At 43.1% G+C, this 13,747-nt stretch overlaps 4 protein-coding genes across 11 annotated transcripts in view; 2 read left to right on the top strand and 2 right to left on the bottom strand.

Moving 5' to 3' along the window:
• LOC143143648 (uncharacterized) overlaps positions 1–2,681 on the top strand; it is a 29,965-nt gene extending 27,284 nt beyond the window's left edge. For both annotated transcript variants that reach the window (XM_076305144.1, XM_076305142.1), the window contains 2 exons: positions 573–741; positions 2,157–2,681. In XM_076305144.1, coding sequence (XP_076161259.1) covers positions 573–718 — 146 coding nt within the window. In that variant the 3' untranslated portion in view covers positions 719–741; positions 2,157–2,681. The remainder of the gene's footprint in view (positions 1–572; positions 742–2,156) is intronic.
• On the bottom strand, positions 2,105–4,274 carry Surf6 (Surfeit locus protein 6). The gene is made up of 4 exons (XM_076305140.1): positions 4,061–4,274; positions 3,931–3,984; positions 3,355–3,857; positions 2,105–3,266 (listed from the first exon to the last, which is right to left on the bottom strand). Exons 1-4 carry the CDS (start codon positions 4,176–4,178, stop codon positions 3,045–3,047), a joined length of 897 nt encoding a protein of 298 aa, XP_076161255.1. The 5' UTR covers positions 4,179–4,274; the 3' UTR covers positions 2,105–3,044.
• A 177-nt stretch (positions 4,275–4,451) lies between these two features.
• LOC143143647 (uncharacterized) lies at positions 4,452–6,211 on the bottom strand. Its single transcript, XM_076305141.1, has one exon. The coding sequence runs from the start codon at positions 5,737–5,739 to the stop codon at positions 4,888–4,890; it is 852 nt and encodes a 283-aa protein (XP_076161256.1). The 5' UTR covers positions 5,740–6,211; the 3' UTR covers positions 4,452–4,887.
• A 206-nt stretch (positions 6,212–6,417) lies between these two features.
• Positions 6,418–13,747, top strand: part of Exd (PBX homeobox extradenticle) — a 45,196-nt gene continuing 37,866 nt past the window's right edge. For 4 of the 7 annotated variants that reach the window (XR_012991202.1, XM_076305139.1, XM_076305137.1 and 1 more), the window contains exons 1-2: positions 6,418–8,199; positions 8,838–8,911. Coding sequence is in view for 6 of the 7 variants with exons in the window: in XM_076305139.1 (XP_076161254.1) it covers positions 7,967–8,199; positions 8,838–8,911 (307 nt within the window). In the remaining variant the exon portion in view is untranslated. The remainder of the gene's footprint in view (positions 8,200–8,837; positions 8,912–13,747) is intronic. The other 3 variants (XM_076305135.1, XM_076305133.1, XM_076305136.1) reach the window with 3 other exon arrangements.

Below are 13,747 nucleotides of genomic sequence, written 5' to 3'. Positions count from 1 at the left end.
GAAAAACGCGCAAAAGAGCACGCGAAAGGAATCGACGACAATCGATACAGTTGCAGTCGCGAGCAGTATCGAGACGCATTTGTACGACGTTTCTTCGCGAGTAACGCCTTGCCGTAGCTTAATACTTGCAACACAATTACGGGGATTGAAAACAGGGACGGTTGAACAATTTTATCGGCGAACCTATTGTGCAGCTTGGCTACATCTTGACGCGGCTCTCGATGCAAAAGCATGAATACATTGTTTAACATTGTAATTCGCATGTAACTTATATTGAAGTATCTGCTCTGCAAGCCTAGCGATGCATTTAAACGTATCTCGCGTACAACGATTGTATAGTTTAACGATTACGCGACTGAAACCTACAGTTCGAGACGCGTAATGTTTTCGTTGGAATGCATTTAGTCTATATTAATTCGTGCCGATAACGTTTTGCCAACGCTCACTTTCATCCACAAACTTGCCAGTGGACGATTTATCGAACGGAACGCTCGACGACTCGAATTTCTCTCAAGTAATAAGTAACTCGCATCGTTGTCGCGATACATTAAAATTTCGTTTGTATGCGACAGCTGGAATCGATCGTTCGACGAGAGCGGTATCGTTGCGAAGCGATCGAGGATCGAGAGCATTTCCATCGTTGGATTTGGACACTGTCATTGAAGAACGATCGGATCCTGAACAGAGCACCGCGCTGGAACTGAGCAGTCCAGATTAACATCCAGCTTTGGTACCGCCTAGGTCCGATTTTTCGTCATCTTGCTTTTTCCTCGATACACCGAATTTTAATACCTTTGTTCCACGACACCGACTTCCGACGATATCTTTAGAGATTTTATAGATAAAAGAGTACGTACGAAGATACTGTAACGAGTATCGCGCGCTATATTTCTGTTCGATAAAATTCCAGGTAACTCTTTGTTCTTGTGACTCGAAAGTTCCAGGGAAGAACATTACGAACGAAACTCGTTTTCCTTCCGTTGATGCGTTTGGATTGAAAGAAATATTTTCGAGAAACCGCGGACAAAGTATAAAAATAAGCTAGCATCTTAGGAAAGTTTGTCGGGTCTGTATCTAGACCGTGGCAACACAGTTGAGGTGCCAAGTCTTTTCTACACCTCGGCTGTGGTAAACTGTACTCTCTACAGTGCCTACATTGCCGACATCCGCTCATGGTCTAGTCTTTTAAGTACCGACTCTTGCAACTACATATACGGTGCTCTACCTAACTTTATCACCTGAAACGTTTCCTCTACTTCTAGCACGTACGGGGTGTAGGATATACCGGATTCGCAATGGACGTTTGTGTCGCGGGCAAGATATAGAATCGACGTTTCGTCTTATAGGAGTTAGTTTAACACGATCTGAAATATCGACTTTGTAAAAATTCGATACTTTTGAAGCGACGTCTTCGATTAGATCAGTGATTTTAGAAACGATTTCGGAGAATTTCGATAAGCAGTTAGGTTAGCCGTAACATTGAAAATACTCCATTTGTTATCGGATCGAGTTGTGAGAACGAATGGAATCTATTGTTACGATATTTTATCAAACCTACGTATTCCTACGTATACTATTTTTACCCACTTCGGTGGTTCGATTGGTTACGATTTCTAGAGTTACCGTCATTAAACACAGAGTGCGCTAAGAAACTACAAATTTTTCACAAAGTCGGTACTTCGATTGTTGAGATACAAACACCCATTGAATATTCGATTCTATCCTATACCATGTCTGGACTTATAGTATTACAAAAAATGTTATCTACAATGTTGTATAGTTTTACTAGACACGGTTCAAAATCATATGGACAAGTTTATTTACATACGACCGTCACTAACCTTGAATCGTAGGTCGTTGAACTTGCCTTCGAAGTAGCTATCGGATATTGTTAAAAAGAATGTATCGTTTTATGTGAAATATCCTTCGTACAACGTTCATTTTTTCTCGCTACCGTCACCTAAAATGAAAATATTTTCATCGTATCGTGTCCCTATCGAAATTATATAACGCACAATTTTCTTGAAATTCCAAACGTAGAGGAAATGTATGTTTACGTGATAAAGTGAGATGGGTCTCCTTGAATAACTCGTCAACAATGAAATACTGTAGTTCGAAGACACCGCTTTACAATGATTGTTTATTTTATTTCACAGGTCTCCTCGACCTTCAAAATCGGCGGTACCATTGCCCGTAGATCACAGTCCGCTGTGGACAGCTTTGACGCACGCCAACGCCGTGACTTCTGCTCTCGGAGATACCTAGCAGGAGGTTAAAGAGGGCGGCTACATTGAAGCTCTCGTCCTCGACTTACCAATCATCTACTAAAAACTTTCGACCGAAGACGTCTATTACGAGAAATCGATACCTGAGATTTATCTCGATCGGCTTCGAGACCGCAAGAAGTGCCATAACCCGAATTAGTTGTAACAAAAAATACAGACATTAGGAGCGGACATACAAAACTTTATAAATAAGTTTCGCATGTGTAATAGAAATTAACGTGTATTAAATTTTTTACCGACTTAATTGTATAGCACGCTATAGACAACCCGCTTTTTACATGATGACATACGTGTACGTGACGAATGTTTAGTGTAAATAAAAATTTGTTAACACTGTATACAAACAAAAATCAAAATATGTAAATAAAGTATAATAAACTATCGAATTGTGTATGTAACAAACTGTTCCTAGTTTTTCATATTTTACAACCGATTTACACAATCTGATAGTTAAAATTTCTCAGCAAATACGTATCGGAGAAGAAAAGATCACGACGATCCAAGTGCCTTTTGCAATTTAAAAATTGTGTACAAACAATAACAGCGTTTCGTTAAAAGTTATTTAAACGTTACACACTGGAACATTCCTTTATACAATTTTGTTCCACCTTAACATTCGTAAACGTTCTCTCGTCGTCTGTCTTTCATTGTTTTTAATGTAACGAACTGGAAAGATTATGCACATTAAACCATGCATAATACACACATTTTTTTTTTCAAAACAAACAACATTACTCCGTTATATTTTTCATATTAAGTTTAAAACCCAGGTGTCGCTCGTCCCTTTTTAGCAGCCTTTTTCATTTTGTTCAATTTCTTGTCCTTTTTTCGTTTCATGATATTTTCCTGTCGCTTTTCTTGTCTTTCTCGAATTCCTTTCTGTACATTTTCCACTCTAGACTCCCATTTCTTAGCACTATGTTTCTTTTGTTGTTCCTTCCTGTTTATTGTTCGTTTAAGTAACTCAGGATCATTTTTCACCTGTAACAGTACGGCGATGTAAGATTTTACACGTACCGTTAGAATTGTAAATTATATAATACGCGCGTTTAAATATTTTTTTACTTACTTTTTCACCACTGGCTTTTGCCAAAACAGACTTCCATGCTTCTTTTTCTTTAATTTCCTGAACTTTTTCTACTTCACCCGATTCTTCCATGACATTCAACTTTTCTCTTTTCTGTTTCAATTGGAGTAACATTTTCTTTGGATCTGCTCCATTTTTCGGTGGTTTCTTTTTAGTTCCAATTTCAGAAAAATCAAACTTACTAAAAACCATTTTGCCTTCTGAATTAAATATAGGCTTTGGTCTTGGAATTTTTGGTATTTCTCCGTCTTCTTTTTTAATTTTAGATAACCCAGCAGCATTTTGTTCCGTTTTAACTAACTTCTTTTGAATTAAACGTTCCTCCCTTTTCGACATCTTTTTCATTCTATTTTTCAAATTTTTTTTTAACTGTTTATCTTTGTATTCTAGCTTTTTTGTATTCTTTAATACATCGAGTCTAGCATGTAGCTCTTCGAACGTGTTTGCTCTATTTACTGTCCCTCTTGACTTTGGGAAAACTTTGCCTAAAAAATAAAAAACGATAAAAGTTAAAAGAAAAAAAATTTTCTGTAATATAAAACTATTAATAATATGGACCTTTTGATAGAGCTTTTGCATTTTGTGTCACCACCTTATCCTGTTTATCTGGAACTAATAAGATTAAAATTTTAATCGTCATTAATAACATAAATATTTATAAGATTAGGTTATTTAATTATATTTTTACCTAGTTTAGTCACAGGCAAAGGTGTGTTTGATAATATTTGTAAAATAAATTCGTTTTCTTGTTGCAGTAATTGCTTGACAAAATTCTTGTCAAATGGTTTTGACATTTTCAACTGCATATTTCTTGCAATACACGTGTATATTAAGAGGCAAATAACGCAGCGTCTCAAAATAGCAAACCACAGATAAGTTTCCAACTTCAAACAATTTTCTAACTTGACATATAGGTTAGAAATCGTAATCTACTGCGCAAACTCGTAAAGGGAGGAAGTTTAAATATTTACAAATTGTGTTCGAACAGTAATAACGTTTAATGCGATTTAAAAGTATAATCTTTCATTTGTCTAAATACTTATTTTTATTATAAAAATATTCTTTATTAAGCGGGCAACAAATGTGTTATTATATAATAAATTGTACTTTATTGAGTAATTAGCATCAAATATTTGAAAAATATACTATAAATTGTAAAAACATTTATGATACAATTATCCGTATTTAAACAGTGATATTTCGAAAATATTTGATCAAGTGTTATTAATGTATATTTTATAAATGCTTTCTCTGTACAGAACTGTCATTAAAGTTACACGATACCATTATGTTAGTAGAGTTCTCTTTTATCAAGGAATCAAACTTGGCATATTATTTCATTAATTATTTAACTAGTTAACAAACTTTTGAAGAGTAAAAAAGTTCTATACCTAACTGTAATTGTTTCTATTACATTGTAGTGTCTAATAAGTTTAGAAATATGCACATTAGAACATATAAAATATAAGTACCAATTTAATACGAATAGTATGTAAAATAAGAAATAGAATTATGTCAAAAGGCTTCTTTCATTAGTTTCTGCGATCTTAAAACAATCAGATTATTTCCAGACAAGTTGTGCGTATCGAATTCTCTTTCAGCTGCTAATGCTTCTTCAAATGTTTTGAAATAAACATGGCAATATCTTATTCCAGTTCTTGGTATTGTCATCATAAGCGATACAGATATTGGGTTATATTTTTCAAGCAGATGCAATATATAGTGTATTCCTAAATTCGGATGGACATTAGCTACGATTATCTCTTGGGCTGGTATAATTGCTTCAATTAACGTGCGAAATCCACTAATACTTGTAGATTTTTCGTCGTTATAAATTAACGACGGAATTTCATTTGCGTCGAATGATTTTTCAAAAGTGTTTTCAACAAGGTGTTTTGGGAACGGTGACTTATGTGTAAGGTTTTCGATGTCAGCATTTCTCGCTGAACTGGTATTACTACAATCTGAGGAAATGGATCGATTGTCGCCTTGATTATATAATTTTGTACATTCTCCAGATTTGCAAGTCTTTGCGTCCTTCGATTGATCGTCGAGCGCTTGTCCTTGGAACGAATGGTTCAAAGGATGCGCTTTTATATTAGATCCAGTAGTAGATTTAAACTTTTGCGGTAAAATTCTTATATCCTGATGATTTTGTAAACTATCGAGGCAACGTTCAACATCTTCTATATTTTGATACCTTACGAAACATAATCCGTGAGATTTTCCACGATTTTCTATAGACAGAACTTTCCCAAAAGTAGAAAATAATTTTTCAAGTTCGTGTATACTTGTTCCTTTGCAATTAGGAAAATGTATAGCGTACGAACCATCATTTTTTTTAACGTAATAACGTTCAGCATTCATATTTAATAAACTATTTTGATATACTTATTATTTTATATCGCTTTACTTGTGTTTTTTATATTAAGGTTACCGATTATCGTCGTAAATGCGATTTAGTTTTCAATATATGTAGATATATATGTATGTACCATTTGTACAATTTGTATGTAAATTTTTGTACAAGTACTACATCGGATGAACCACATCGATACCAAATTGTAAATAAAATGAAATCGACGGTGTAACAAGAAACATGAAATGTGGAATCACGTGGAGATGACAACTTTGAAACGAGACTAGGTTATAGTAGACGTCAAACAGATGTTAACCTAATGTTTGCTGAAACGCTAAATCAGTAGTGTTTAGATTAAACAATGGATAGACGATAAATATGGGAAGGTAGAGCTCAATTTCAATGTTCATCTTCGATTCGAACTGTTTTTCATCGTAGCGTACGTTTGTACTACGACGCGAGTTTAACGCTAAAATTTTTCATTTTAAAAAAAGTAAGCGACGAACGAAACGACTAAAATTTCACATAGAACCAATTTTAAATTTAAAAGATAAAGAACAATTACATTGGAGAGTTGGTAAAAATTTCGATCGAATTTTTGTGTTTTCCCGCGTCAGAAAAATGGTTCAACGCGTAGCCATGTTCTTGCAATGGACTTGCGCACTCTCGCGCTCGTAATTTACATTTCTCGAGTACGAAGTTCTTTCGTTTTATTCGCACGACGTTCGGTGAGGCTAGAATACGATTGTACGTTTGGTTTCGATGATTTTTTCGACAAGACTCCGTAGAGTAATGACGTAAACTCTTACGATTAAACGTTAGTGGTGATGAAAAAAAACAAGTCGAAGGAATGGGCGGAGTTTGCGCCTGTCGGGATACAAGGTAAAAGACGTCAATTTGTTTGAACAAGATTATTACAAATTTTCCAACGGATTCACAGATGGTGCGTTCAAGGATAAGTTTTGAAAGGTTTTTATCAAAGTTGGAGAAAATTTGAAACGTAGACGGTATAGGTTAAGAAGAACGGATTACGAAAAGCGGCGAGGTCGCGTCGTAAATAAAGTGGATGCGCACGCGGACAATAACACGCGAGAGCGAGCGAGGAGAACGCTTCGGACGAAGAAGGAAGGAAATGAATCGAACGCCCTGATTGGTCGAGGCGGCTGTAATGGCCGCCGATTGGCGCACGCACGTACGCACACCGAGTACTCGATACGCACACGGACGCACGTACACGCGCGTGCATCAGGAGCGTAGCAGTCGCTCGCGGCCGAGAAGAGTGAAAAGAGCGACAGAAACGGTCGGTCCGCGCGTTGCCTTGTAAGGCGGAGGGAGAGTTGGTGTGTGACGTCCGTGCGCGGATGGCTCGAAGAACGCCGATTTTCCTCAGCTTCTACAACGTATCCTTGCCAAGCGGCGGAAGGAGCGAGTGAAAGGAGAGTGCATGCGGGCCGGGCGCGACGCCGACCGTCGACACAACCGCGTATACGTAAAATCCGACAATCCGTCAAGTTTAAAGCTGCCGAAGCTGCACCGTTTTCATCGTTCTCGTAGTGTGTATACTAATCTAGAAACCGATTACTGGACGCGCAACGTGGAATGTTCCTGAGGCAAGGAAGACGAAGATACGAAGACGAAGCTGAAACAGAAGTAAAAAGGATAACGAAGGGCATCCAGAGAGGTAGAGACAGAGTGAAAGCGTGAGCGAGCGAGAGACGGAAAGTGATCAAGGGGAGCGAGAGCGAGTTAAAACGCCAAACGAGATACGTAAGAGACAAAGGCCACGGCGGCATAACCTCCAAGCGATCCGATCGTGCCGCGCATTAAGAGGAACCCCTGTCTTCTTTGTGGATCGCCTCGAAGGAATTTTCGGTAGACATTATTTACGAGAGATTATATTTTTACAAGTGCATGCCTGCTGTCTGGGCTTCCATATATGAAGTGTCGCACGAGCGAGAGAGAGAGAGAGAGAGAGCACGTGCATGGAACGTATTTTCCTCGAAGTACAGGAGTCGTCATTGTCGTCATCGTAAAGTGAAAGAGCGGGACGGTTGTTTCTACGGTCGTGTTTTTCCGCGACACCTGGTATACGATAGACCATAGTCCGCGAGTGTTGTCTGCTGCGTGAACGAATTTGTTCTTGCGACGGCACAAAGAAATCGAGAAAAAGGCAAGAAAAGAAGAGGGGGTGGGGGGGGAGGCGGCGGATAATATTCCCAGTGTTGTCCACGGTTGATGGATGAAACTAGCAGGATGCTGCAACACGGTGGATCAGGTGTTGGTCTAATGGGAGGGAATCAGGGCCAGGGGGCCCAAAATACTGCCGGTTACGGAAGCATGGGTCCCGTCGATGGAAGCGCGACGCAGGGTCCGGATCAGGCCGCGGAGGCTAGGAAACAGGATATCGGTGAAATCCTCCAACAAATCATGAACATCACCGATCAGAGCTTGGACGAGGCGCAAGCAAGGTTGGTCCCATTCGAGATCCGATCAGCCGCCATTTTTTAATACCTCGAAGACGTATCGTTGCTGTTGGAATTTTCGACGCGATTCGTAACACGTTCCCGTCTTGTGCGAATATTTCTTCTTCGGTGGTTTTCCTCACGTTGCCTCGATCGAGAAACCGTTTCTCGAGCGTACGTTCGAGTTTTCTCGTCGCTCGGCGTTACGTTTATCAATACAGAGAAAACGGCGATGAAAACAGGTTATGTTGATCGTTTCGAAGTGTCTCGCGTCACGATTTCGTCCCTGGGGAAAGTAAATATTATTTTTACGATGCTTTTTAAGATTTTATAGCGTCGGGTAAACCGTTAAATGACGAGTATAGTACGTGTACTGGTAATGACAAGCTGTAACGCAACTTGTATACAGGCGTACGAGTGCGCGATAAGGCCGAGTTTATCTTCGCGTTATTGGTCCACGATCGTGCAACGTTTGCCAAAACGTTCTCGCTTCTTACTTTCAAACACGCCGCGTGCGGATTACCTTTATTTTCGGATTCGTGTTTCGTTATCGTAAATGTTACAACGCGGTGCAAAGGGATTTTCGTCGAAACGCTCGGCGACGTACGATTTACGATTTTTTTTTTTTCCATTTGTTCGACCAGGAAACACACCCTGAACTGTCACAGAATGAAGCCGGCCCTGTTTTCGGTTCTGTGCGAGATCAAAGAGAAAACAGGTGAGTTTCATCGGCTTTTACTTTCTTACTTAATCTGGCCGAGTACGACGAAGCGGCCCTCGGCCCGTTCGTGTGACCGTGCGTCACGAATCGTGATCCAATATTTACCGGTGTGCCGTGAACGTATTCCATAAATTAAGATACGTCGGTTCACCGGAAAATCTACACTTCGTCCCGTAGCTGCTCGAGTATTAATGGAATTTTTAATACCCGGATTTCGCCTATTGTAAAAAATTAGGGAAAACCGTCGGTGAAGCGGTCTTGGCAAATTAGATCGTAACGCAGGGTGTCCCGAAATAGAACTGGAAACGAGGTAAATCCAGTTGGACAAATAAATTGGAAAGGTACGATTCGTTCGGTCGCATCGGACTCTTTTGGGTCGTTTCCGCGAACGTCGAGGACCGCGTACGCGTCCGATCCATTTTCGAGGTTAATTCGTCAGCGTTATTGTTGTTCACGGTATTCGTCGCGAGCGGTCCGTGGTAATCCAATTCTTGTATCGCCAGTCACCATCTACCGAAACTTACGATAAACGACTACCGATTAAATAGACGTCGACGAGATAAGAGAGAACACTCCATAAAAGTACGGGCGATCACCTCGTAACTCGCGTGCACCGGCGGCCCGCCTCTCGCATGCGAGCTCTTCTAAACAATCCGAGAAATTCCTAGAACGAGAGATCCCTATCTAGACTCCGGCGAGAGGAGAGAGACTGTTGATACGTTTTGGGCGCGCGGTGCAGGGTCGACCCCTGCGCCCATTCGAAACTCGTAAACATAATTTTTATGCGATGTTTGGATTACTTTTACGCGCGGATCAAGAGACCACGAAACGCGCAATTATTTTTCGGGTGCGAGGGGTGGCTGGCTGGCTGGCTGGCTGGCTGGCTGGCTGGCTGGCTGGATGGCTGGATGGCTGGCTGGTTGGCTTGGCTCGAACCGACAAGGAGCGGGGAGGGAGGGAGGGAGGGCAGAGGGTGGGGGGTGGCCGAGGTGGAGAGCAGGAGGTGTGTGGGTCGGCTACCCCAAAAGTAGTTTCTGCCTGGTCGTTTGATGGGGGTGGTGGGGCCACCACGCCCCTCGTGCTAAGCCACCCTCTTTCACGTCGTTCCGCCGTAAGTATATGTGTACATCCTACACACATTTTTCTCTCTCTATCTCGTTCCGTGCGCCCCCTCCCTCGGGCGGGCAGCTAGTCTCCTTCTTTCTCGCGACGAGGGTGGTATTGTGCTGGTCGAGGGTTCGACGTCGACGACATTCCACGTACAACGTCCGTTGTATGTCTCTTCGATAAAAATTCGAAAGGGAGGCAAGTCGGCCCCATCGTCGCGAAACGATGCTCTTTTCCCTACAGGGTGATTCCAGAACCCGGGAACCGGTCCTTTTTTAAGCGCGGACAAAACATTTACCGCGGTTCACCCCCCGGTTCTGCCCTTCCGAGAATTATCATTTTTACCCAAACGCGTACTCGAGTGTTTCGAACATCGCTCGCGTTTCACCTTTTTTCTTTTTATGTATCGGTAACATCGTCACTACGCCAGATCGTCGTTTCGTGTGGCGCGTAAAGAATCACGATTCCGTTTCAGGGTTAATCGGAAACACCCCCCGGGTTATGTTTTCGCGACGATCGTAACATTTCTCTGGTATCAATTTGTTTCCATCGTTTCTTGAACGCGAGCCATAGCGTTCCCGCCCCCGCTTCTTCGAATCACCGTGCACGTCGAAGAGCGCAAAGTCGTTGAAAGAATCTCGGAAGGGCTCGCGGAATACGTTATCGATGGCACGGAGATCGATGTTTGATTGTGTTTACTTCGACGGGAGAAGCAACAACATATAGTAGATTCACGGTCGGGTCGCGTTCGTTGATAAAGCAGTAGGCGATGCGCGTGTTTCCATTGTATCTTTGTTGCATAATTAAAGATTCAAGGTTCTCGGCTGCCCGTCAGCTGTTCGCGCATACTTGCGAGCGTTTCTTTCGAACCTTCGAACGACCGAACGACCGAACGGTTCGTTCCGTTCCGTTCCCGTTTCGAGTCCCGATGGATTTCGATTCGTAATTGGAACGTTGTTCGAGATCGTTCGGTTCGAAGCGATGCGTAAAATTCTGGCGCGAATGGCCACCCTTGATCGCGTTCGCGAAAGAGTTTTTCGCCGTTTGATACGTTGAAAGTGAAACAGAGTCGAGAGCGTAAAGAGGATTTACGTAAACAAAAAAGGCGTCAAAGTATGATGAGCGCACTCCAGAGGATGAGTCGTTTTAATGGTTCTGTATTCTTTATGAGTCGTGCTAAGTATACACGCGCGCGTTCTCGCGCAGGCAGGCACATGGGTGGCTGGGGCGTGCATGTGCGCGCGCGTAGGTCAGACGAAGGTACAGAGAAAAATGTATAGGGTAGCGGGAGAGCAAGCGACGGGGGATGGAGAGAGAAAAAGAGGCAAGGCTTGTAGTAGAGTTTATGGGCAATGGCTGACGAGGCAGTGAAAAAGTACTAAAACCAAGAGGAGCAGATAAACGCTATGTTAAGCAGACCGTTTTACCAGCCATTTAATATAATCGGCTCTCTCGTGGAGCTCGGATAACTTGGACTCAGGGCCGTACCGAGTCAGATTTCTCCCCGTTCGACATTTTTTTCCCCCGTTCTCTTTATTCGCTATCGATAAACGCTGCGGCAGCTTGCGCCGTCGTTACGAATGCTGCGTTTGAATTTTATCGCGGCAACGAGCGATTCGACGTGTTCGTACCTTTCAGCGGTTTCGTCGTTCCCCTTCTCGCGAAACAAAGCGAACGCGGAGGTATCGCGCGGTATCGAAAGCTTCCTACAACCAGCCGACCGATGGATCCTCTCGTTTCGCTTCCGCCGAGCCGAAAGATCTATTTTTAATGGAGTGGCTTTCCCATTTGAATATCTCGCATCGTGATCGATAGTCTCGCAGCGTTAGTCCCGAGACGGCGACGATTCGTCACGGTCGTCCGAAGCAGCTACTCTTCGAAACCCGGTGATCTTCGAAAACCTGTTTCGGACAACCCCGTTTAGGCCGATTTCCCATGGGACGCGCGAGGATCCCGAAGGGTAGCCGACCGCGATAGAGAATCGAAGGGACGAGAGAGCTCGAAATCCGCGGGATTTCTCGAACCCGCCTTTCGACCAACCCCTAATCCGTTTTTTCTTCTCCTCCGGCATCCAGAGATCTTTTCTTCGGATAGTCCTTCGCAGCGGTGGCGTATAATCGTCGATGCCGCGCACCGTCGTTTTTCGAAAAATATTCCCACCGCGCTATCGAAACGCGATGGACGACGATTCGTGAACGAATTCTCGTCGATTCGGGAAATTGGACGATCGAATCGCGGCCCTATTGTTGGCCGAAATTTGAAAATATACGAAATAGTTAATTCGAAACGAACGGTCGCGCGCGGCTCTGTAATTAATCAAAGACAGGTCCCTATCGATTGCTAGCTCGGCCGTCCGATCGGCGGTCAGTTTTATTTATCGTCTGTCGGCGCGTGTACCGTATGCGAGTTTCGAAATGCGAGTCGATCGGTTATGCATCCTCCCACTTTTCCATCGACTCTTTCCCTATCCCTTCCGATATATCGCCGTTCAATTAAACCGACAGCCAGGCACCGCGTTACTCCCGATTCCGTACTCTTGAAACAGCGACGACGACGACGACGACGACGACGCCGTGGTCGCGGTCGCGGTCGCGTTCTGGCGTAACAATTAAAAATCCATACTCGATTTGGCCGGGGTCCAGGGGTGATTCTCTTTTACTTCGCACATCTACGCCGTAAGTGTTTTCGCGGGCGAAATCCTTCGTCCACGGTGTACTTGTTCTTTTTCCCCCCGTAATCTCTGATTCGGTTCAATTGCGTTCTCCGCGCGGTGGAACATGGAAACGATAAAACACGCCGAGTCCTCTCGAGTAACCGATGTCGTTGCTTCCGGGGTCTTCGTAACACCGACGCTCGACGCGTTATTTTGCTCTTCGTTCGCCGACCCTCCACAGTGACGAGAGTGTTCCTTTGTCGGTCCGTCGCGGGTAAAATCGAATTTAGACGTTCGTTTTGTAAAAATATCTGTTCGACGAGGCGGGAGCTCTCTTTGAATATACGTATATGTATATATATACAACTATTCGAGGCGCACGACGATGCGCGAACCGGCCGGAACGTTGTTAATTTTCCTGTACGCGAGCTCTTTTTTATTTCGTAGGATCTATCTTCGAGTGGAACGCCAGGCGTCCCTAACGAGGACGGCGATTCATTTTACAACGTTGTTTCGCGTGTTTACCTTTCGTTGATGCGTTCGAAAAAAATTAACGGGCCGCTATATAATTTTCCTAATGAACATCGTGTTCTCGTAAGAGTAAACTATACACGTTCAACGTTAATTAGACGGTGCTCACTTTAATTAAGCCTTGCGCAACGTCCCGCGCGTTTGTTTGTCCCGCGCGATTCTACGCGCGAGTTACGCGCCGCGTTATGGCGATTCGAGCACAACTTGTCTCTTCGCGGTGAAAAATTTTCGATACTCGGTTCCGCGCGGTTTCGCGGTCCGGCGTGGCAACGCGAGAATCGTCTCGTTCGATCGAAAAACGTCTCCTTTTCGACGAACGATTACGCTCGCGACGATGAATCGCAATTAACGAGGATACGCATCGAGGACTCGTAACGCTCGTTCGTCGCAGGGACGGATACCAAACGAAGCATCGCGCTCCGAGGATTAATAATGTAATTTACTCGTTTGACGCGATACGCTTCGTACGTCGTGATTTAACCCGCTATTCCCCGTATATCCGATTTACGGAAGTTGTATCGCGAATCGGGATTAAAATATAC

Source organism: Ptiloglossa arizonensis, chromosome 2 (genome assembly GCF_051014685.1).
Source record: "Ptiloglossa arizonensis isolate GNS036 chromosome 2, iyPtiAriz1_principal, whole genome shotgun sequence".
In the NCBI taxonomy this organism is placed as follows: domain Eukaryota; kingdom Metazoa; phylum Arthropoda; class Insecta; order Hymenoptera; family Colletidae; genus Ptiloglossa; species Ptiloglossa arizonensis.
Note: the sequence above shows the minus strand (reverse complement) of the source record. Positions and strands in the feature narration are given on the sequence as shown.

Coding starts and splice junctions, on each gene's coding strand:
- Surf6 (XM_076305140.1), bottom strand. CDS start 4,178: ATGCAGTTGAAAATGTCAAAACCATTTGACAAGAATTTTGTCAAGCAA. Junction 3,985..4,060: donor TTTGCCTGTGACTAAACTAG/GTAAAAATATAA, acceptor TAATCTTATTAG/TTCCAGATAAACAGGATAAG. Junction 3,858..3,930: donor TGCAAAAGCTCTATCAAAAG/GTCCATATTATT, acceptor TTTATTTTTTAG/GCAAAGTTTTCCCAAAGTCA.
- LOC143143647 (XM_076305141.1), bottom strand. CDS start 5,739: ATGAATGCTGAACGTTATTACGTTAAAAAAAATGATGGTTCGTACGCT.